The sequence below is a fragment of the Caretta caretta genome, chromosome 1, assembly GCF_965140235.1.
Source record: "Caretta caretta isolate rCarCar2 chromosome 1, rCarCar1.hap1, whole genome shotgun sequence".
In the NCBI taxonomy this organism is placed as follows: Eukaryota; Metazoa; Chordata; order Testudines; family Cheloniidae; genus Caretta; species Caretta caretta.
In genome coordinates this window covers 310,566,404-310,591,345 of record NC_134206.1, presented here as the reverse complement: position 1 = coordinate 310,591,345, position 24,942 = coordinate 310,566,404, and the positions used below count along the sequence as shown (strand labels likewise).

The 24,942-nt window shown below is 39.8% G+C and overlaps 1 protein-coding gene across 3 annotated transcripts in view; it reads left to right on the top strand.

Moving 5' to 3' along the window:
- The window catches only part of FAM3C (FAM3 metabolism regulating signaling molecule C), a 67,821-nt gene that overhangs the window by 25,736 nt on the left and 17,143 nt on the right, over positions 1-24,942 (top strand). For 2 of the 3 annotated variants that reach the window (XM_075124446.1, XM_048836193.2), the window contains exons 6-10: positions 8,258-8,316; positions 9,815-9,865; positions 10,564-10,648; positions 13,801-13,927; positions 15,415-15,523. In XM_075124446.1, coding sequence (XP_074980547.1) covers positions 8,258-8,316; positions 9,815-9,865; positions 10,564-10,648; positions 13,801-13,927; positions 15,415-15,504 — 412 coding nt within the window. In that variant the 3' untranslated portion in view covers positions 15,505-15,523. Of the gene's footprint in view, positions 1-8,257; positions 8,317-9,814; positions 9,866-10,563; positions 10,649-13,800; positions 13,928-15,414; positions 17,321-24,942 lie in introns of those variants that run through there. The other variant, XM_048836192.2, reaches the window with a different exon arrangement.

Here is a 24,942-nt window from a genome sequence, read left to right as displayed (position 1 = left end):
CTTTCTTTATTGAAATTAGTCACTTGTTTTTAATCTGACCAGCGAACAGATTAGGTAATTACTGAAGGAAAGCAGAGACTATTTCTGAGTTACTGCAGTTTTAGCTGTGTTCTGGCAAGTGCTAGACACTTCAGCTACAACAAGAGGTACTGAATACAAATATGGGTGAACTTGAGTACCTCGTATTAAATGAGGATACTGATATAATAGGCATCATATAAACTTGGTGGAATGAGGATAATCAATGGAATATGATCCTACCAGGGTATAAAATATATTAGAAGGACAAAATAGTGCATTTTGGTGGGGGAGTGGCACTTTATGTGAAAAAAAAGCATAGAATCAAACGAAGTAGAAATCTTATATGAACCAAACTGTACCATAGATTCTCTATGGATAGTAATTCTATGCTTGAATAACGTATATAGCAGTAGGGATATACTACTGACCATCTGACCAGGATGCTGATAGTGACTGTGAAATGCTCAGGGAGATTAGAGAGGCTATAAAAATAAACTCAGTACTGGGGATTTCAGCTATCCCTATGGTGACTGGCTACATGTCACCTCAGGACGAGATGCAGAGATAGTTTCTTGACACCTTATCATAATAGAGGCTGAATTTAAATGTATACCCCCAAATTAATAAAAACATAGCAAGAGGACCAAAAAAGTGCCACTGGGGCAATGAGGGTGACCTTGGCCTGATCCATTTTCAGCTGTGGATGGTCACAGGATGACCTGTGTAATGATCAGTATCGGAGGGAAAGCATACAGGAGAGTCAACTGCCAGCTGATGTGAAAGGTGGTCAGGGAGGCCAGACTGAGGACCGCTCGAGAGCAGAATGGATAAAATTTCCTGTTGTCCCTTGTAGCAAACAGGATGCCCCAAGCCACAAAAATGATTTGCCAGAACACTGGGTTTCAGGGACCACTCGTGACATAAGGAAAAATTCCTGCTGAGATGGTCCGTGAGATGATTCTGGATTCCAGGCAAATGATTAGCTATTGAGAGATACGCTCTTTGATTTAGAATTGGAGAATTGGCATAGTCTGATTGGCAAAACACTCTGGAGTGTGCTCCCTCCTGCCTCTTCATGTAATACATTGCAGTGGTATTGTTGGCAAGTATGTGAACCTCTGAACACTTGATGAAGCCTAGGGAAGCGTGACAGGCATTGTATATGGCCTGAACCGTCCACCAGTGCAAGGAGTCAGGATGAATGGAGGGAGGCTCGGACCAACCTATCCAAGGTGCGAAGGGTTGGATGGTAAACTGTCCTGGGCAATATTTGAAGAGGGTGAAGGCATAACCTTGGAAATTGAACCAACTGCATGCATGTTGACATATGGCCCAAGAGCCTCAGACACATCCAAACTGTCATGGAAGGTTGAGACTGCAGACTGAGACAAAGGCAACAAATTGTCTGGAAACAGTTGGCAAAAACACTCTCAAACTTGTAGAGTCTATTAGGGACCCCAGTGAACTCTATTTTGTGAGTATGGACCAACATTAACTTCCCAGTATTTCGGGTGAGAGCCAGATGATTGAGTAAGCGCAGTATAATGCATACATAAGAAAGAACTTCTTTTTTGGCCTTACCCCTTGGTAGCCAGTCATCCAGGTACAGGAAACATGGATTCCCTTCTCTGTGAGTTACACTGTCACTATGACTATACATTTGTTAATAACCTGGGGGCAGAAGACAGACCAAAAGGCAGGACCATGTACTGAAAATGATAATTCCTCATGACAAACCAGAGACATCTTCTGTTGCTCAGGAAAATTGCCACATGGAAATAAGTGTCTTGAAGGTCCAGAACAGCAAACCAATCATTCTGAGAGAATGCAGGGAGGATAGTTGACCATTCGGAACTTCATGTGTCTGATATATTTCTTAGGGTTGCAGAGGTTGAGGATAGGTTTTACCCCTCCTTTGGATTTGGGAACCAGAAAATACTGGTCGTAAAAACCTTGACTTTGTTATTCCGGAGAAACCTCTTCCACTGCTCCCAAAGCCAGAAGAGACTGGACCTGCTTGAGGAGTAATATCTCATAAAAGGGGCCCCTAAAAACATAAAGAGGGTGGGAAGGAGGTATGGAGAGGAACTGTATAGGATAGCCCAGTCTGACAGTGCTTGGGACCCAACTGTCAGTAGTAATCGAATCCCAAACACTGAGAAAATGAGCGAGGCTGTCCCTGATTGGGGAGGACTTGTAGAAGTCGTGACTGGACCACTGTTCCGGACCAGTGAGTCAAAATGGGCACGTGGTAGCTGCCGGGGAGGATGTGTGGACTGGCCTAATCCTGGCCCTGGATGCTTCTGCATCTGGGACCTGAGCCCCTTTCTGGGGTAGTCTTGCTTTCTCATGGGAGGGAAAGTCTGCCCGAAGGGGTGTTGCAGGCAGTACTGTTGCTGCTGCTGTGGTCCACTGTAATAGCGCCTCTGCATTGCTGGTGCAGCCCCTGCACAAGGAATATAGGGTAACCCTAGAATCCTTAAAAGAGTGCAGAGTTTCATCCATTTTATCTTAAAAAAAAAAAAAAAAGCAGCCCATCATCAAAGGGCAAGACCTCTATGGCCTGCTGCATGTCTGGAGCAATGCCAGAACTCTGCAGCCAGGATGACCTTCTCATAGTCACCATCAAGGCCATCAGATTGGGTTAAGTGTCTGCGCTGTCTAGCGTGGACTGTAGTGCCGCCTTGGCCACTAAGCAGTCCTCTGTGATAAACACCCAAAACATCTCTGGAGGTTTCAGGCAGCTGGTCTGCAAATTTCGACATGGCTGACTAATTTACAAAATCATACTTGGACAGCAATGCTTTGTGGTTGGCAATCTGCGGTGGAGATCAGGTGGAGGATCCTAACCTGGACACTGAGGAGTCTCGGGATTATGGGAATAAGGATAGAGCCAACACTGAAGTTGCGGTTCGATCAATCTGTCGCCCAAAGCAATGGAGGGACCAGTGCTGCTGGTGGAAATGGTACTGCCGGCGCCAAGTGCACCTCCGTTGTTTCCAGTGCCGAAGGTGATGTTGATTCTCAAGTCAGCGGAGGTGGAGGGCAGAGAGTGTTGCCACGGCAGCATGCCAAAGAGCTGAGGAGGTCCCTTGTGCTGAGCCCAGTGCTGGCGTTGCTTCTACAGTCTGCAGCATGGGGAATGTCTGGATGCAGTGCCCACGGACCCAAGGGTTCAAAAGCCTATCCAGACAGCAGGGCTGTAAATGTCGTAGCCTGGCCTAAATTCTGGGCCAATAGAGAGCTCAGGACAGAAAGGCAGAGGAGGTCCATTGGTGCCTGATGTGCTGCCGGTGTGAAAACAGCTGATGCCATCACAACCTTTGTCAATACTGGATTCAGCGGACGCCCCAGGGCTGGAGCTGGAGTCGATGGTATGGGGATCTCATCTCCCTACCTGCTAGAGGGAGCAATAGGAAGAGCCCGCTTCATGCTGCGTGCCAGCAGTAATGCTGTGCCAATCTGTACTCTTTCTGGAGGAGGAGGAAGACTCTTCATGAGGCCTGCAGTGGTCTTGGTTGGTATTATGAAACCTTTTCCTTGGTGCACTAAACAGAGAGCGACTTCTCTGCCTCTTTGGAGAGTTGCCGGCCCCAAAGTGCAAAACATCAGCGCACTCTGAACCTGAGGGTGACCTCCAATCCCACACAGACCTCGGTGCTGATGCAGGCCACATGGCCAATTTGAGAAGCTGCTGCTGTAAGTGAAGATCCCTTGCCACCTTATTGTGTTTTGTGAATGATTTGCAAATAAACACAGCTCCTTGACATAGGCTTCACCTAAGCAAAGCAACACCGAGTGTGGGGTTGTGTTGGGGATTGTTCCCTCACGCAACAGACAATGTTTGAATCCTGGTGAGAGTTTTTCCCTGATGATACTGACTACAATATATACAACTAGAATAAGTCTCTAAAAGAGAGAGATGAATTGTGAGGTTAAAAACCACACGAGCTCTGACTCTAGTCGCAGGTAGTCAGAAGGAACTGAGGGGAGTCATGATGATGCCATCTCATATAGCCAGGGGAGAGGCTACGGCCACGAGCCACAAGCACCACTCTTCTGTGGGTACTGGTAGGCAAGATTCTCTGGCTCTTGTGTGCAGGGCACACGCATGTGAAATACCTGTCTCCATCTACTTGAAGAATTGAATTTGGGAAATCCAGTGTATTTCCCTTACAGTACAGAATGCTGTAACTTCAGTCTTTGTGGTTTTATGGATATCTAATCACTCAAACATTACACTCTCTTGATAGGTACCTATTTATGAAGAAATCTATAGCCAAATTAAAGGGAAATTCTTCTAACTTTTGTGTTGAATAAAAACATGGTAAATCAAACATTCACAAAACTTTGACTACCCAGAGAATTTAGTATGTCCTAAGGAATGTACTTAGAACTTTACTGCCCTTTCATTCACATTTGTATTTTCATTTGCCATGTGTTTCAATTGCGTTAATGGAAAAATATGGAAGCCCTCCAGTGGCCAAAATACCTTCTGAGTGTTAACTAAAGCTTAACTTTGTAGCCAAGCGGAAAATTGCCTGCCTTATATTTTAAAGGTTATTGAGTTTAAATCCTGTTGTGGGTTGTATTTTTACTCAAAATTCTTGGCAGACTATATAACTCAAGGAATTAGTACAGGAATATGGAACCTTTCATCTCTAATTACTGGTTCAGATACAGTCACAGTGACAAAGTTAGTATCAACTGATAGCTCTTTATTCCCAATCTGAAATCAGCTGGTGTCTATCAAAACTGGCACTAAATAGTGCCTTTGTTTGCACTCTCAGCAGAGGTGGATTACATCATAGGTTGAAGAACTTCTTTAATAGGTGGTATTTTGACATTAGTGTGGAGGAACAATAGTGGGCCATTCCGTTGAAGCTCATGTTGCTGCTGTTGTGTTTGCATGGATACTGCCCTTCAGAAGCAGATTCTCCAATAGGGGTTTGCAGAACTGGACTGAAAATAACTGACCAGAGAAGTAAACTGATTAAAAAATGTACTCCTTAAGAAGTGAGCACAAACTGAGGTCCCAGTTCAGGAGAGCACTCTATTCAGGCCAGCATGTAAACACATCCTAAAATCTCACTGTGAAGTCAATGGAACTTAAGCAGATGCCTAAATTTAGACACATGCTTAAGTGCTTTCTGGCATCAGAGCCTAAGAGTAGCTGTGGCATCTTATTTGTGCAGCCTTCTTGAACCCCCTCCCCCAATGCTCCTCTCATTTGTTTTCACCCTCATTTGTGTTTATTTTTAACTTGTTAGCTGCTCATGACAGGGTCCTTATTTGTCTGTTCTTTGAACTGCCTAACACATCTTTGGGTGCAGTGAAATAACTTTTTATCATAGATCGCTACCATTGTATAGGTGTGTAACTGCACTCTTTGAGTACTGAAACTTCTTACACATCTCATTTTATTTTTTTCATTTTTGTGCTCTTTTTAACCTTTTTTGCATTTCTTCCATGCGACCAACGAAAACAGGACTAGTTGCTTTCACTTTTTCATATCCAAGCACAATTCTGCAGTGTCATGGGAGGATGTTTATTTAAAATTTTTTTTGTTGGAATTTATTTTATGGTCATGGAAACATTTCTATTGGTTGTATATTTATAAAAAAAGCATAATATTTGGGCCAATATCCCTTCAGAAAATAATTATTAATGTTGCAAATGGATCCTTAAAATTACTGTTAATTTAATCATTCAAAATACTGTGTATTTAATAACAAGGTCTAAAGTACTGTGTTTTTTTTCCATGAAATTTTGAATGCATGCATACCTTGTTATGAACTACTGTCCGTATATTTTGCTTGAATGTTACTGTAGCCCTTTTAAGTTTTTTAATTTCTGCATATCTTTCCATAGTATTACTGGAAGAATATAGAGTCCTTATATTGGTCAAAATTAAGTGTTTAAATCTTTATCTGAACAGAGCCTATATCCTAGTTACTAGGACCTAGTACATAAGTGCCTGCCTTTTACCTCAAATATATTGAGATGAAATCTTGTTAAATGTGTATGTTTTAATAAAACTTCCATAAACATTTTGTATCCTTAGGGTTAATTCTTACCACTTCTTAAAACAAATAAGCTTGCCAAAAATGTACTTAATGTTTGTTTAAATTATCAAGAAATAAAATTAACAGTCCAGCCATATAAAAATGGTTAGTCTATTAAAAACATGATAGAAGAAGTCAGCCGACCAAGTTAAACAGGGCACAATTAAGGATGAATGACTCTGTTCCCTGGCCTCAATTCAGAGCTTCCATAAAAGCATAATCATAGATTCCCAGGCCAGAAAAGACCATTGTGATCATCTAGTCTAACTTCTTGTAAAGCATAGGTCATAGAACTTCCCCAAAATAATTCCCAGAGCATTTTTGAAAAACATTCAGTCTTGATTTACAAATTGTCAGGGATGGGGAATCCATCAAGATCCTTGGTAAATTGTTACAATTATTAATTACTCACTATTAAAAATGTTATGCCTTATTTCCAGTCTGAATTTGTCTAGATTCAACTTCCAGCTATTTGATTGCATTACACCTTTCTCCGATAGATTTGAAATGTCCATTATTTAATATTTGTTTTCCCATATAGGTACTTAGAGTCTGTAATCAAGTCACCCCTTCACCTTTCTTTGTTAAGCTAAATAGATTGAGTCCTTTGAGTCTATCAGTATAATGCGTGTTTTCTAATCTTTTAATCATTCTTATGACTCTTCTCTGAACCCTCTCCTATTTATCAACATCCTGCTTGAATTGTGGGCACCAGAACTGCATACAGTATTCCAGCAGCAGTCGCACCATTGCCAAATGCAAAAGTAAAATAGCCTCTCTATTCCAATTCAAATTCCCCTGTTTATGCATCTGAAGATCTCATTAGCTCTTTTGGCCACAGTGTCACACTTGGGAGCTTGTGTTCAGCTGATTTTCCACCACCACTCCAAATCTTTTTCAGAGTCACTGCTTCCCAAAGTAGAGTCCCCCAATCTGTAAGTATGGCCTACATTCTTTGTTCCCAGATGTATACATTTACGTCTAGCCATGTTAAAACACATATTGTTTGCTTGCTCCCAATTTACAAAGTGATCTAGATTGCTCTGAATCTTGTCTTTTTTTTTTTTTTTTTTACCACTACCCTAATTTTTGGTCATCTGCAGGCTTTATCAACAATGACTTTTTCTTCCAGGTCATTGATAAAACTGTTAAATAGTGGAGGACCAAGAGCCAGTCCATACAGGACCCCATGGGAAACAGATTTCAAAATGTAACTGTAAATGGGGAATCATCACCAAGTGGATCTATCAGCCACTTTTTAATCAATTTAATGTGTTTCATGTTAATTTTATGTTCTAGTTTTTTAATCAAAATGTTGTGTGGTACCAAGTCAAAAGTCTTAAGTATATTATCTCCACACCATTACCTTTATCAACCAAAATTATAATCTCATCAAACAAAAATATCAAGTTAGTTTGACAGGATCTGTTTTCCATAAACCCATGTTGATTTGCATTAATTACATTAATCTCCTTTACTTCATCATTAATGGAGTCCCATATCGGCCTGAGCTCATTATCTTCCCTGGGGTCAATGTCAGGCTGACAGGCCTGTAATTACCTGGGTCATTCCATTTAACCCTTTTAAAAATTGGCACAACACTGGCTTTCTTCCAACTTTCTGGAACTTTCCCAGTGCTCCAAGTCTTATTGAAAGTAAACGTTAATGTCCAGCAAACTCCTCAACCAGCTCTTTTAAAACTCTTCTATGCAAGTTATCTGGACCTGCTGATTTTAAAAATGTCTGACTTCTGTAGCTTCTGTTTAACAACCTACAGAGACATTAGTGGAATGGAAAGTGTGTTATCACAATATAACGAGACTACATTGTCTGTTTTTTCCCCTCCAAATACAGAATTGAAATATTTATTGAACACTTCTGCCTCTTCTGTGTTGTTGATCATTCTACCATTTCCATCTAGTAACGGACCAACACCATTGTCCAGATTCTTTTTGTTTTTGATTATATTTAAAAAACTCCTTATTGTCCTTAACTCTGACCATAGGTTTCTCCTTGTGTCCCTTGATTTCCCTTATCAATTTTCTATAGTTCCTAACTTCAGATTTATATTCACTACCACCAACTTTTAAGTCTTGCCTTTTTTAAAATATGAAATGCTTGTTTCAGAGGTTTTTCATAATTCAGATGTAAACATTTTATTTTTGTTTCAGTTTAATGAGTGGTGTTAAGAATAATGTTGGCAGAGGAATAAATATAGCTTTGGTAAATGGTAAGTCATATTTTAAATGTGCAAAGTATTTTCATTCAAAAACCATTTCTCAAATAGTTCTTAAGGCATTTAGAGAGGGTGGGAGAAAGACAGCCAGGAGGCAGAGAGAGAAAGAGAAGAAAAAGTGGGGGAGGGGAGTCATAGGAAGCAAACCCTCAGATTTATATTGAAAGTAATGTGCAAAAATCTCTTAATTATAGTTTAGTTTAGAATTGCAGTGTGGAAAGATTAAAATTTTAGTGCAGTTCTTCTCTAAAAACTTACTGTAAAATGGGTTCACGGGCTCCATGTTCATTTTATTTCAATGATTATCTGCTAATATATGTTCTGTTTACATGTAAAATGGAAAAAACTGCCAGGCTTCCAAACTTAATCTGTGATCAGAAAGTCAAATGATCTTTATTTGTTAATTTGCCATCACCAGTGGTAAAGATTCTGTGAGCCAAATTCTTCTGACACTTGTTTTCAGTGGAGCTTAGTTAAAAGTTCCATTGATAATGCCGGAATAGAATCACTCATTCTTTCATAGCTAAGGATCAATATATGCCATGATTCCACAGCCACAGAGCTTCCCACCAAATGTTATTTGTTACAGGATTATGTTCCAGAATTTAAGCTTTCATTACAAAACAGACGAATTCTGCACATATGATTGTGAAAGAGAGAAACTTGAAAAATGTATATGTTGTGATTGACAGACACACACACACGATTTCAGTAGTAAAGATGACCATTTAAGTGTCAACTTTGTCAGCTATTTCACTAATGATGATTTTAGCAGAAATATCCAGCTATTGTGCTTATGCCTCAATCTTAAACTGTCTCCACCTGACCAGAGACCAAAATCTGGCAGTTGGGTAGGGAGCAGCTGAAATGGCCTGCTGTCTTCTACAATGCAGTTAAGATGTAGATTTTTGTATTTTCAATGCATATCAAAAACTGACTGGAACAGCATAAAATAAATTCTTATCAAAATGAGTAACAGGCTGCTCTGCTGGTTTTAGTATTCATTTTCATATCTAATTCATTAAAATCCTCTAATTTAAATGAAGCTGCCATGACTGAAATTTCCAGTCAGCTGCAAAAAGTGCCGTTTTCCACACACTCATTGCTAATAGGGATAAAAAGTAGTAAAAGCTAATTTTTTTTATTAAATAGATACAGGAAGCAGGTCTTTTAAGTATGAATGTGCCATTTTTGTACTGTTCTTTAAAACTGAGAAAAACACTCCTCTTTCTACTGCTGCTTGTGTAGTTCTGTCACTAAGATGGCAGTGCTCTTCTTTGTCTGTCTTGTCTCTGACTGTGCATAGTAGTACAGGAACAGGAAGTTAAAGGTGTTGTTTTCATGGAAGAGAACATACCAGCTGAGAATTAGTATGGTATTTTTTGCAGGCTCTCAAAGCTATACTGTCACCTCTGATTGGTTGTTATGAAATGTTGAATATATTCTTAAAAGAACTTTGGATATAGACACACAATGTAAGCTTTTTTTCTAGGCAAAACGGGACAAGCATTGGACACCAAGTTCTTCGACATGTGGGGAGGAGGTAAGTGTTCATGAATTGTTTCTTGTGTAAAAATAATTTTGAATGGCAAAAATAAATCGCTTCTCATTACATTTTAAATGTTTGAATTGAGCAGTTATGTAGTCATTTCATATATCCTACTATAGTCATGAGGAGAGGACAGGTAAATAGAAGCACACAGATCTTTTGTTATCTATACACATGCACATAAAGGCATTTGCCCTCCTGACTAATTATCCCCCTAATGGCAATTCTGACAGCAGACTAAAGAAGCCATCGTGTGCCAAAATGGCATGTAAACTGTACTAGTAAGAGTTATCGTAGTGCTAATAAATCGGTTTCCTAAATGACTAACGCCGCTCTTGTGTTATATAAGTTTGGCTTATTTTTTTCCCACTAGACTAATTTGATGTTGAGTACTTTCCCAATCTGGGCTACCAGAGCTTCAGTTTATTGCCACCATTTTGAATTTAAATGGAAACAAACATCAGGTATTTTATTACAAGAGAATAGGTGAAACTGCAGCTATAGAATTAAGGTATACTTTCTCTGATGCTTTAGTCATCTTTTCCCCACTTAATTTCTTTGACTCCATGTATAAACTATGTATAAGGAATGTCTCAGTGTTAAATTAGCACTGCCAAAGGTGTCTTGTCTAGATTTGGTATGGTACTGTAACTGCATTTTGCGGTAATTCTGTGTATTCTGTCTCTGTTCAGACGTGGCACCGTTTATTGACTTCCTAAAGTCCATTCAGGATGGAACTATAGTGTTAATGGGAACCTATGATGATGGTGCAACCAAGTATGTATTGACCAAAAATAGTAAATTTTGCTTATCCTGCATTTTTAAATACTTATCATATATGTGTATTGAAAAAACCTTAAACTGTTCCAAAAACATGTTTGAAGAAGTTTTGCTTCTGGGATAATATCATTGACACTGTCCTTTATGGGAAAGTTTCTTAATTTTATGATCTTGTAACCTGAAGAGTGAATACTCCAGGCTGTGCAGAATTAAAGCATACAGTAGAACCTCAGAGTTACAAACACCTCGGAAATGGAGGTTGTTCATAACTCTGAACAAAACTTTATGGCTATTCTTTCTTTCAAAAGTTTACAACGGAACATTGACTTCATAGAGCTTTGAACCATGACTGTGCAGAAGAAAAATGCTGCTTTCCTTTTATTTTTTTAGTAGTTTACATTTAACACAGTACTGTGATGTATTTGTGTGTGTGTGTGGCTCTCTACTGCTGCCTGATTGTGTACTTCTGGTTCCAAATGAGGTATGTGGTTGACTGGTCCGTTCATAACTCTGGTGTTCGTAACTCTGAGGTTCTGCTGTTTTTAGAATGCTACACATGTAGATGTTGTTATTATAAAACCTTTTAGATTAAGTGGAGCAATGAACTGGGTCTCAAAAGGCCTTTTTGCGGTGAGTGTGTTCCATGCACAACTTTGACATCTAAATAACTACATATGTAATGTCTGTCTGTTTGCCATTACCATATCAATAGATTGTGCATGTTTATTTTTTTGTTATAAAGTTAATTTGAAACCAAAGAACTCATTAGGTGCATAGTTTGTGCATACATTGCAGGTGCAGTTGATTCAGTATTGTATACATGAATATTCATGTATCTCAGGTTTCATCTCCTCATTCTCAACCTCTGGTCCTAAATGTTGTTTAAACCAACACAAGCGAATAAGTCAAGAGTTAAGGTTGTCGTCATGACTATTAGTTAATTGATTCCCTTTTGTTTAAGTATTGTAATTGCCACTGTATGTGACTGAGGTGGTGGCATTTGCACTATATCAGTAAGCTACAATAGGTTGTGCTTTAGTAAACTGGGCTACACAAGGAGATGATGTGAGGCAAACAGTCAAACCACCAAAGTGTTCACCAACAGCCAACTAATGCAGACTCTGATGTCTTATTGCTATTAGGTTACAGGTTATCTGTTGTTTCCATTTTAAAAACTAAATAGCCATTACAAATAATTTTTGGGAGTTTTATGCAACCTGTCCTTCAACTATGAAAAATAATTCCTTGTGGAAGAATATGAGAACAAACAAAGAAGTTATGAGCAACTTTTTCCTAATTAGGAAAAAAATTAAGTATTCAAAATATTTTTTGTAAATATTTTTCAAATTCTGTTAACCCATCACTCTCCAGCCCAGCTGTTCTTTCAGTAGCAGATTATGGCACAATAGCCACTTTCTATGGTGAAGCCTAGATTTATAATGTTGAACTGTTCCCAAATTAGGTTGTACAATAGAGTGGGTTAACAGTGGCTGCCTATTCCAAACTACGAAATGCTGGGGAAAGAGGGCAGTTAAAAATTATTACTTTTCTCCTCCAACATCTCCTCCTGCTTCTCCCCCACCCCTGAAGGGGTGTCTTCCACCATCCCCTCCCCTTTAGACAAGCTGTCTGTTACCTGTTTTTCCTTTCATGATACTTAATATGAGATTTCTTTTGTTTTGTTTCAGTGTGTACTTTGTCCCAGCTGTGTACTTGCAAGAGCTGGTGTCTAAGTGTGACAACAGCAAAAAAAGGCTCAACAGGTCAATAGGAATGTGGGTTTTGGCAGTCCATGTCAATAACCAGACTCTAATGTTCACTAGTAACTTCATATGAATAACAAAAACCTCATCAATATTGCATTCCGGTAATAGTGAATGCAAACAATTTCAACAAAATCTGTGCCTTATCTGTAGAGCTGTATTAGTGGAATGTAACCATCTAAATATTCTGTACAATCACAGGAAAGTAGCCCCAAAATTAACTTAATTTGGTGTGCCCAAAGTTTTTTATGCTCTGGCTTAATGTGATGTATTCTGAGTTCATACCATATGATTATAGCACATTAGTTAGCAGTAATCAAAAGTTTTGTGGCGTGCTCAGAATTGAAAACGGGCCAAATTATTGGCCAAAATATAGTAGCTGGCAGGAGAAAAAAGGGTTGCCTCACAAAAATTTTGGAATAAAATGTATCTTGTTACATCATCGCTGTATCTTCCCTGCTATAACTGGTTTGTTTAGATCTAAAGCCATAATTGTGGCAAAGGTTAATCATCATTAATTTGAAATTGGGACCTGAGCAATCATATGTTTCATCTTTCACTTAGTTGTGATCAGACTTAATGGCCTGCTTATGACATCAAAATATTCAAAAATATAAAGTCAAAACCTAGAGATAAGCATATAAATAATAAATAATTCATGTGGTAGATTGTAATCTACAATCTATCAGACCTATCTTGGAAAGGCTGATTGATATCTTCTTATGGCCTGAGTGAGTGATAGTATTCCAAAAATTGTTCTCTATATATATGGGCTGAGCAGGTGGTGATCAGATCCAGATTTAGGGCCTAATCCAATGAAAGCTTTCATGTGTGCTTAATTTTGAGCACATGAGTAGTCCCACTGAACTCAGCTGGAGTACTAACATTCTTAAAATTAAGCATGTGTATAGATCCTTGCAGGATTGGAGGCCTTCGTTTTTACAGGTTTGGATCCCCGTGCTGGCCACATGAGATTTTGGCATCAAATGGTAGAAATTTCATTCGATCAACTGGCCTCATTTAAAAAAAAAAAAAAAAAGTCCTTGTGGCACCTTAGAGACTAATAAATTTATTTGGGCATAAGCTTTCATGGACTAGAACCCACTTCATGCCCACAAAAGCTTATGCCCAAATAAATTTGTTAGTCTCTAAGGTGCCATAAGGACTCCTTCGGTTTTTTTGCTGATACAGACTAACACAGCAAGCACTGAAACCTGGCCTCATAAAGAGAGGCATTCCCAATTCCAATTGTAACACTAGCCCTAATACCAACGAACTGGAAATTTTATTGTGTGAATTAGAAGCTGAATGGTGAACTAAGCAATAAAGGATCTAGCTACATGTATTATATTTTTCACATTTAACACACTTTGCATTTTGTTCAAGGCTTAATGAGGAGGCACGGAAACTGATTGCTGAACTGGGAAGCACATCTATTACTAACCTTGGTTTTAGAGACAACTGGGTCTTTTGTGGTGGAAAAGGAATTAAGACTAAAAGTCCATTTGAACAGGTTTGTTGCTAATATTACTTTTCAGAGTTCGATAAGTCAATTTATACTAACCGAGGCTTAGCCTATTATATGAACACCAAACATTGTCTCAAACCTATCACAGTAGATATTTAGTATTTAAGTTCCACAAAAAATTATTTGAATATTTAACTTCTTTTAAATATACAAAACGATGCTGTGATAAGCACCTTAGAAAAATGATGCACAGATCTACATTAAAACTGATGAACTAAAACTCTGTAAAATGAGTTTTTCTTACTTAAAAAAAAAAAAGTAGCTATAATATGGTCATGTAGGCCAGTTCAAAAATCAGTGTTTGAAGTTCAAAATTTAGGCACCTAAGTAAATAACCTAATTTTCAAAAATGCCTATCATGCAACAGATCCCAATGATTTCCAGTTGCTTTTGAAAATAGAACACTTATTTCAGTGCCTACATACAGTCTAAGGCAGGGGTTCTCAAAACAATTTTTTTGGTGGCCTCAGAGTGTGGCCACCAACTCTTGCTGATGGCTGCATTGACAGTTTTTCCTACAATACTAAATTAATTTTAGGAAAAACAAAATAAATATGCACATATACATGGCCAAATCAAAATGTATTTATGTAGGGTTTTTTTCAGACTCAGTAATAAAAATAATTTATATTTGTGTCTATTCTTTACTGGACCTAAACAGAACAGAAACACAAATAAGGTGCTTTGCATGTTCTTGTCTTTTTGTTGTTGTTCCTTTTGCTTTTTTGGTTGCAGCTCCTCCCCCCCTCCCCCCCCCCCCCAGACTTGCGAGCTGGTAAGTCTTCTGCTGTGAAAAGTGATATTTGTATGTTTGTTAGTATCACTTTTCATAGCCGACTTACTCAGCCCTGGCAAGCCCTGGGACAAATTAAGCCCTGGATGGAGAGGTCGGCAGGAAGGCAGCAGGGCACCGGGATGATGGCGGGGGTGGCGAGCCTGGAACCAGAGCCTGCCACCATGTGGATGGAGCCCAAAGCCCCGTGACCAAAGCCTACCTGCTCTACCCTCGGGAAAGTGGGAAACTCACCAGCTGTCTGCACCTCCAGAGTTTGTGTTTTCAGAGGGGGGCAGGGCCCAACCACTGCTGGTGGCCCTGGAAGGTGGGAGGAGCCCAGGATGCTGTGGCCGCAAGAAAAGACGATGAGAAACTCTGGTCTAAGGAGCCTATATTTAGCATCCACTTTTCCAAATTCATGGCTATTAGCAGGTATTCTGTTATGTCATTGATTTTGTATGGTTCATGATTTGGGTTAAGATTTGGGTTATTTGCAATGGGTGTCATTGATAAGGGAAAAACATGTATTTTGTCTCTAGTTCTATCTCAGACCTAAAGAGTAGCCTTTGCTAAAGGATGTATATGCATTTCTGGAGGGCATGATTTTTTTTTAATCATGGTAGCCTAGCAATATTTATAATGGTAACAGGACAAATGGTTTTATTTTTAACAATGGCTTCATGTTCTCTATTTGTAGCATATAAAGAACAACAAGGATACTAACAAATATGAAGGCTGGCCAGAAGTTGTTGAGATGGAAGGCTGTATCCCTCAGAAGCAAGACTAAACGATTCAAAACAAAGAATGTGAGAGAAAATGCACTTTCTGCTATTATAAGGGAGAGGGCTATGAAGAAGATACTATGTTATGTAAATATTTTTAAAGCATGCATCCATCTTGTCGGTGTGCGCATGAGCATTGACATTTTGAATATCAGAATTATTTATTTGCTAATACATGTAGAAATCGTTTTGTAAATAGGCCCAAAATAAACAAGACAGTGAAACATTTCTAAACAGCATTCCTCAAAGTGCAAAATTTAGTTTGCCTATGGTAAATAATCATTTTAGTTCTACTGACTAAGCAGTTAAGTAGCCAGTAAAGGAATGAGCTCATACTGAAGGATATTGTACTGTCCTATAACAATGTAAATGTTGCTTTGAGTCCGTAACCTTTGTGGAATATGTAGATTTTAGTGAGAAATTAAAAAGCTTTAATTTTTTTATCCTCTGCCTTTTGGTGGCAGCATCACTTTTTATTAAAGATCTATTCAGTTATTCTAGTACAAATGCGTTATAATTTTGTTTTGCAGCTCCCCCCAAAAAAACCTAATAATCAACAATAATAATAAACAAAATTAGCGTACTTTATACAACAGTGTAGATCAGCCACGAGAAGCACAATTAAATAATTTTTTTATTAAAACAAAAGTAAATATATAAATACTTGTACATGATATTTAAAAAAAGCTTGAAAAGATTTGTATTTAACATGGAAATAGTGTTTACTTTGTAGAAGATACTTGGCTTAATAACAGTTCTATGACTCAATTGTTTTGTTTTTATTACAATTTTTGTACCAGCTGCCTGACCTTCAGTTCTACCTACTGCTGTTCAGCAATACTAACTAGCTGAATGAGAGAGCTGTCTGATGGAATGCCCTTCTGTTTTAATTCTAGTCCTAGGAGCGAGATTTCCCAGTGAGGGAAGCATGTTAGAAAATGGGCTGTTTCCTTATAGGAATTAATTTAGTATACATAATTTTATGCACAGTTTCACTACTACCTGTGCTGCTTCTAATGTGAATCAAGATACTCAATCAGTACTTGGGATGTTACAGAGAGCATTTTGAGATATGAATCAGGTGTATCAGTTGGTATTGAAAAACTAGCTAACACTGTTATCTTCATCCCTTTCAGCAATGGATTTTAAAAAACTGGACAAAGTTAAAGTGGCCTTATACCATAGCTCATGTAAGAGTAAATAGAAAACTGAACACTTTCTGTAGAAATTAATTTTTTTAATCACTTATATTTTTTAGTAGGGCAGGCTTAGAATTCTTTTTCTGAATACAAAGTGAGTACAGTGAAACTGACTATCCAGGCATTCAGTGTACAGGCCCTAGAGCAGAATTCTATTTAATCTCTTGGAGTTCTATTTATACTGTTTGTTCTAGTACAAATGGTCAACATCTTTGAGCAGTACTATAAAACATTTTTTAGGAACTTCAGTATGAATCACAAATAGTGCCACTCAGAATGTTCTATAATCAGTATCTTCTGAGACAAACTTAAAATGGTTTGCACTAAAATCTTTAAAGTAATACAGGGAATAATAACTTTGTTCAGAATAATATCCACCTCTTAATACAGGAATGAGTAAGACTGGAATTTGAATTGTTTTCTGTTTAACTAGCCTGCTATGTAACGTTTTCCCCTCAAATTTAATGTAGAACAGCAATAAATGCACCTTATACAGTGAAACCATTTATTTGTAAACTATCATGCAGATTTTTAGTTCTTACTTGAGAGAGATTACATCATACGTGTCAAACTATGTATATTTTTTCATCAAATAAAGTAAAAATCCCCTCCGTTCTATAAACTGGAAACTAACTTTATTTCACAATGTGAGATTAATCAAGAAAATGAATGTATAAACTTTAGTGTTTAGGTAATGACAAAATACATTTGTTTGTACTGTGAATACTCCATGACTGAGTATATTGCTCTTCAAGATAACATTTGAAAGAATCCTGAAGATACAATACTTAGTGGTGTATATAGCTATATTAAAAAAAAAATCCAGTTTGTATATGGATAATCTCTCTAGGCTATTGTCTTACTAGCCTGTGTAATACTATTCTGATATGAGTGCCAACAAAATATGACATTCATACTGGGCATGTCTACACTACAAACTTAAGTCGACCTATGTTAGGTCGACTTACAGCCACCGCAGTAATTACTGTGGTGGCTGATGTCCACACTACTTTCCTTCTGTTGGTGATGCACATCCTCACCAGGAGCGCTTCCACCAACTGAAGACGGGAAGTATGGGGAGCTGAGAGCCAGGGCTCACAGCTCCCTGCTAGGAGCCCAGCTGCCCCCTCATGCTTCTCGCCTCCCCAGCGGGTGAGGGGGGCAGCTGCCCAGGATCCCTGGCTCCCCACTCAGGGAAACGAGAAACCAACCCAGAGGGGAGCCTGGAGGCAGCAGGGCTCCCAGCAACAAGCACAATCAGCAACCTGGTTGAGAGTGGGGAGCCAAGCTGGGGGGCAACCAGGCTGTACCTGGAATCCACCACAAGCCCCAGGCTTTCTTGTCAATTTCACCGCTCCAACATGGAGCATGAAATTGACAAGAATGACAGCCAACTTAAGTAACGCAGTGTCTACACGGACATTGCATTGCTCTAACTACACTGACATAAGCCCTAGGCCTCACGTGGAGGTGCAGTTATTATGTTGGTATAGTAGGGCACTTACATCAGCAGGATAAGGCTGTATTGTGTACACTGACCTAATTAGGTCTATGTAAACTGCCTTACGTCGACCTAATTCTGTAATGTTGACCAATTCTTAGTTTCATACTAAATTGTCAAATATTCCAAAGATTGGATATATGTGCTGAATGTCGAAGGGTGTACAAGAAACAGGTTTTAGTAACTGCAGAGGTTTGTGTTCTAATCTGTGGTTTGAGCCAAGTAATGCAATCTGCATACATTTTTTTTTAATACTATTATCATTCAGTCCTGAGGCAATAAGTGTTTCACAAGCTTCTGACAGTTCACACAGATGAAGGTAGGGAGCTGCTTGACTTTGGTGGAGTGATGAATTAACCCATCATGTGACTCCTAAAGAGCATGTATTAAACAATTTGACAGTATTAAATGTACAACTGCAGATTATCCCACTGTGAATGAAAGATGGTAAGAATAGGAAGAGGCCAGTATGGCTCCATCAGGAGCTCTTTAATTACCTGAAAACCAAAAAAGAATCCTACAAAAAGTAGAAATATGGATGAATTGCTGAGGAGGAGTGCAAAACAATAGCATAAGCATGTAGGGACAAAGTCGGAAAGGGTAAGGCACAAAATGAATGTTACACCTAGCAAGGGACATAAAAGGTAATAAGATGGTATTTAAATTCATTAGGAGCAAGATGAAGGAAATTGTAGGTCCTCTACTTAGCGGGGGACGAAAACTAATAATTGATGACATCAAGAAGGTGGAGATGTTTAATGCCTGTTTTGCTTCAGTCTTTACTAAAGTGGTTAATGGTGACCAGATCCTCAACACAATATTAACAAGAAAGGTGAAGGAATGCAAGCTAAATTAGGGAAAGAACAGATGAAATCGTATTTAGATGTATTCTGGTAGGCAGAGCCTGATGGAAGTTCATTTTAGGTAATCTTGGAACCATTATCAACTATATTTGAGAACTCATGGAGGACAGGTGAGGTCCCAGAGACTGGCCAATGGCAAACATAGCATAGTATAGGGGGACAAAGAGGACCTATGGAATTATAGACCAGTCAGCCTAATTTTTATACCTGGAAAGATACTGGAGCAATCTATTTGTAAGCACCTAAAGGATAATAGGGCTATAAAGAATAGCCAGCATGGATTTGTCAAGAACAAATCATGCCAAACCAACCTAATCAGTTCCACATGCCATTCTAATAATCAGATTAGGGAAATGTGGTCTATATGAAATTAATATAACGTGGGTGCACATCTGGTTGAAAGACCATACTCAGAGTAGTTATCTGTGGTTTGCAGTAAACTGGGAGGAGGTATATTTGTTGTGAGAGGAGACTCAAAGAGCTTGGCTGATTTAGCCTAACCAAAAGAAGGTTGAGGGGAGATAAATTGCGCTCTATAAATACATCAGAGAATAAATACCAGGGAGGGAGAGGAGTTATTTAAATTAAGCACCAATGTGGACACAAGAACAAATGGATATAAACTGTTTATCAACAAGTTTAGGCATAAGAACGGCTTTACTGGATCAGACCAAAGGTCCTTCTAGCCCGTATCCTGTCATGGATGATCTGGACTTGACCTTTCAAGGTTCCTTCCAGCCCTACATTTCTATGGTTCTATGTACAATTTTCCAGTTTGGGTTCAGCATGTGAAACTGTCCTGCCCTGCTTGAATTCTGTGCATAAGGTCACTGGAATATCTACAGCAAGTTGTTTTTGTAACTCCTCATTGAGCAATGCCCTGTCGCTGAATGCATGAGGGACTCCAATGTGGGTAGGTGTCTCAATCACTAGCATACCAAAGTGTCATTGTGTACATCTGTGTTCCCTAGAGAGTGGGGTGCATTTCCCTGTTGGTGAGTGAGGGGACTAGCTGAGGGCTGTGTAAATCTTCTTTTCCATGGCTCATGATGTCAGCTTTGATTAAAAATTAAAACTTTTGACTGCTATGGTTGCAAAACAAAGTAGAACCAAAACAAAAGACGGAACAATTGTAACTGATCTGCATGAGTTTGCAGAGAGCCTGAAACTATAGCTCTGAGGTATGAGCTGTCTTATTTCAGTGGTAGCTAATTCAGATGCCAGTGATGATATTTTTTCAGTATTAACTATTTTACTTATTTTAAGGCATGAAAGAAAGGATAAGTATCCTCTTATGAAGATCTATACTAGCATTTCCCAATGTGAGGCATGAAGGACTAATTGGGGGTAGCGAAGAGGACAGAGACAGGAAAATGTTAAAGGCCTACACATTTTAATACCTACAACACATTGAAGGGGAGTGTGACTGGTTTCAATTTCCCAAAGGGAAGCTCAGCCTGGATCTAATCCAACCAGGGAGTCCTGCATCACAAATCAAAGTGTACTGCCACTCTTAGTTTCTTGCCCTGCTAATGATACTTTGTGTGGTTACTGAGCTTTTCACCTACTGTAAAGATAAGAGAGAGCTTGATGGGGTCAGTGGGGTAGTTGTGAGAGCCTTCTGCCTGTTTCCAGTGCCTTTTCCCACCTAAGTCTGCGTTGCACAGAACAAGTGATCTTGACTATCTGTCTCCTGATAGCGAATTTTGAAAAACTTCCACTAACTGTGGTTGCCCAGCTTAATACCCCCTTACAAGTCTGAAGCTGGGCACACAAGTAGAGAACCCTTGAAAATACAGCCCTTGGTTTCTTAGCATGTGCATAATGGTTGTAAGTGTGGTTGTGATTTCCCAGAAGTATTGTGTGTGTTAGGAAAAAGTGTTTAAAAGAACTAATAAACGTAAAAAATGAAGCCAACACTTTTTGGGAAAAGGGGAGAAAAACCAGAATAACTTCAATATTTGGGAATGTGAGGACTGGTATCAGCGGCTTGAGTCAGGCATAGTGCGGGCTGTGATGGTTGTCTGTATAGTCCCATCAATGTACTTAATTCCTGACCTGCAGCATTCCTGCTAGTTCAGTCCTGGTCCTGTCTTGAGTAGAAACTTGGCAGCTGGTACTGTCCCTGATCTAGTTTTCCCTGCCTACACCCTTCCCTTCTTGCAGACCCCTGTCAAAACACGCTTCTTCCAAAAAATCTGTTGATGCTAGTCCTCCCATTGGACTAACGTTAAGAAACTACATTGTTAATCTAGCAATAAACTCTGTGGAACAGACATCTTGGACCAGAATTGTGGCCCTGTTCTGCTGGTTTTGTGCCATTTTTGACAGGCATGTTTTTGATTCTACATAATATGAAGAAAAGTGGAGACCATGTTTAACTTTTATAATAAATACTATAACGTAAATGAAGAGGTAAATAATTGGTGTTGAGCAGGGGTTTCGAACACACGGCCCGCGGAGTTATTTCCTGCAGCCCGCCATAGCTCCCACCGCTGCCTGCTCACCCAACACTCCGCATCCCCACTCCTCCGCGTACCTCCCAGTGCTTCCCGCCACCAAACAGCTATTTGGCGGTGCTTAGGACTTTCCAGGAGGGATGGGGAGGAGCGGGGATGAGCGCGCTCCGGGAAAGAGGTGGGGCTGGGGCAGGGATTTGGGGAAGGGGTCGGAATAGGGGTAGGGAGGGGACTTTGCGGAAGGGGTTGGAATGGGGGCGGGGAAGGGGTAGGAAGAGGCGGGGCAGGGAAGAAGTTAGCTGGATCAGCAAAACATAACCCACCTCTTGCCCTGCTGCTGCCAGCTCCCACACACGTGTTCTGGGGAGGAGGGCAGGCAGGCAGGAGGGTGCTCGGAGCTGCTGTTTAAGCCAGTGTTTACAGTCTCTCTCGCTCTGGGAGGTGGGGATGTCTGCTGCATGCATTTCAATGAGCCGTTTCCCCAGTTCTCTGAAGTTTACCTGAGTCAAACTGCCCAAGCTTGACAAACGGCCTTTGAGCCTGCTCTTCCTGCATCCCCAGTCCTCCCCTCCAGTTATACGCCTACTCACACCAACCCACAGCCAGCCCCTTCACCACTCTTCAAATCTCTCCTCCCTCAAGGGAGGGCCAAACAGACCCGCCACTGAAATCCGTCACCATTGATCCCATGTGCAGCATGAAACGCTGGAGAGAAGGGAGCCGGGAAAGCAGGAGCAGCAGCCAGTCACTGGGAAAAGCCCTTTTCCTTTAGCACTGGGAGGGAAGGAAAGGGAAGGCGAGTCAGAGAGAAATATCATGGGAGGGTCGGGGAGGGAACAGGAATCTTGGATTTTCCAGTTTACAAAAGCCAAGCCTGTTCCCCGTGCCTCTCACCCTCAATGATGCCTGGGTGGGAAAGAAATCCCTGACCCTCCAAGGGGATGTGGACACTTCAACACAGGTGCTGACTGCTGAGTAAATTTGCTCAATAGAGGACAACAACTCCCAGCATCCTCTATTCCACCTTGCACCGAGCTGCTGCCTTAGAGACGGAGCAAGGCATGCTGAGAGTAGTTGGGAAGAATGTTTGTTAAAAGTGGCAACGTATTTTGTATGAATAGTTACTTTAAAAAGTTCCTGCCATTACAGCTGTGTCGATAGACTGTTAGTTTAGATAATCATCTGTGTTACTGACCACATAAGGAATAGTTACAGGTCTTTATATTTTATTAAAACCCTCTTTACATTAAAGTTTTTTAAAAGTTAATACATTTACTTTTAATAGCATACTATATTACTTTTCATTTTTTTTCATTTTTGACTATACTTTTGTTTTGTATGAAAAGGCTTCAGTGATGCGGCCCTCGGGCCAATGTACTAGTCCTCATGTGGCCCTCGTGGTGGTTTGAGTTTGAGATCCCTGGTGTAGAGCACTGAACATAATATAAGAATGGCCATACTGGATCAGGCCAATGGTCAATGTAGCCCAGTATCTTGTCTTCCAACAGTGGCCAGTGCAGATGCTTCAGAGTGAATGAACAGAACAGGGCAATTACTGAGTGATCCAGTTCCAGCATCTGGCAGTCAGAGGCTAGGGGGACACTCAGAGCACAGGGTTGCATCCCTGACCATCTTGGTTAATCGCCATTGATGGACCTATCATCCATGAACTTAGCTAATTCTTTTTTGAACACAGGTATACTTTCGGCCTTCACAACATCCCGTGGCAATGAGTTCCACAGGTTGACTGTGCATTGTGTGAGGAAGTAATTACTTTTGTTTGTTTTAAACCTGCTGCCTATTATTTCATCAGGTTACTCCTAGTTGTTGTGTAGGGGAAAATAACACTTTCACTTTCTCCACACCATTCATGATTCTGTAGACTTCGATCATATCCTCCCTTAGTTGTTTCTTTTCCAAGATGAACAGCCCTAGTCTTTTAATCTCTCCTCAAATGGAAGCTGTTTTATACCCCTAATCACTTTTGTTGCCCTTCCTGCACCTTTTCCAATTCTAATATATCTTTTTTGGGATGGGATGACAGGAACTGCATGCTGTATTCAAGGTGTGGGCCCACTATGACTTTATATAGTGGCATTATATTTACTGTCTTATCTATCCCTTTCCTAATGGTTCCTAACAGTCTCTTAGCTTTTTGGACTCCCACTACACATTGAGCAGATTGTGTCAGAGAAGTGTCCAAGATCTTGAATGACTCCAAGATCTTTCTTGAGTGGTAACAGCTAATTTAGACCCTGTCCTTTTGTATGTGTAGTTGGGAATATATCTTCCAACGTGCATTACTTTGCATTTATCCACATTGAATTTCATCTGCCCTTTTGTTGCCCAGTCACCCCGTTTTTTGAAATCCCTTTGTAACTCTTCGCAGTCTGCTTTGGAATTAACTCTTGAGTAGTTTTGTATCATCTACAAACTTTGCCACTTCACCGATTACCCCTTTTTCCAGATCATTAATGAATTTGTTGCCCAGCACTGGCCCCAGTACAGATCCCTGGGGGACCCCAGTATTAACCTTTCTCCATTGTGAAAACTGATCATTTATTCCTACCCTTTGTTTCCTGTCCTTTAACCAGTTACTGATCCATGAAAGTAATATCTGCAGCAATATCATGTCATCCTCATCCCTGTGGGATGACACCAGCTTGGCTACTTAAGGGCCCAGTCCTGCTCCTAGGGAAGTCAACAGCTGATCTCATATTGAGATTTGGTGGGAGCAGAATTGGACCATAACGGCAACAATAATCAATTGCTTAGGTCAAGAAGTGAAGCATGCTGTATCCAACTGAAATTTCAGGGTCATTTTGGTAGGCAAAATTTTATTATCCAAACTAATGCAGGGGCGATGTCACTATTTGGCCAAAGTACCCTGGGATCTTTAATGACTGTAAGTGATTAGGACCTCCGTTTTACATCTCCAGGAGCATATTGCCTCTTAATACTAAAATAAAGCACTAGTAGGGTGTTGAGTAAAAGGAAGCAGTGCTAACCACTGAATTGCCAACACTTTCCATGGTACCTGAGTTTTTTGTGGGAAATCTATCCTAGCATTCAGAGCTTTAACTTCTGAGAGCCAATGTGGGAGATGGTATGATTTTAATGTAACAGTGGGGTACACAAAAACATTTGTGTTAGCTCATCGCTAATTCATGATAGTCAATATGTCCATTCAATAAATGGACTTTAGATTATTTTTGTCTACAACACTTGAATCAAAGTTTCCGTTCTTGCAGACAATGATTCATAAACATTGAGCCAGGAGTCATAGCATGTGCCATGCTCTGAGTAGGATTACCAATCATCTTACCCTTGATGGAGTGGAATCTCAAGAAGTGCACAAAGACTGTGAAGCTCCAAAACCAGTTAGCACTAAACTAAGTTACTTTTTTCTTTAAGGGCTTGT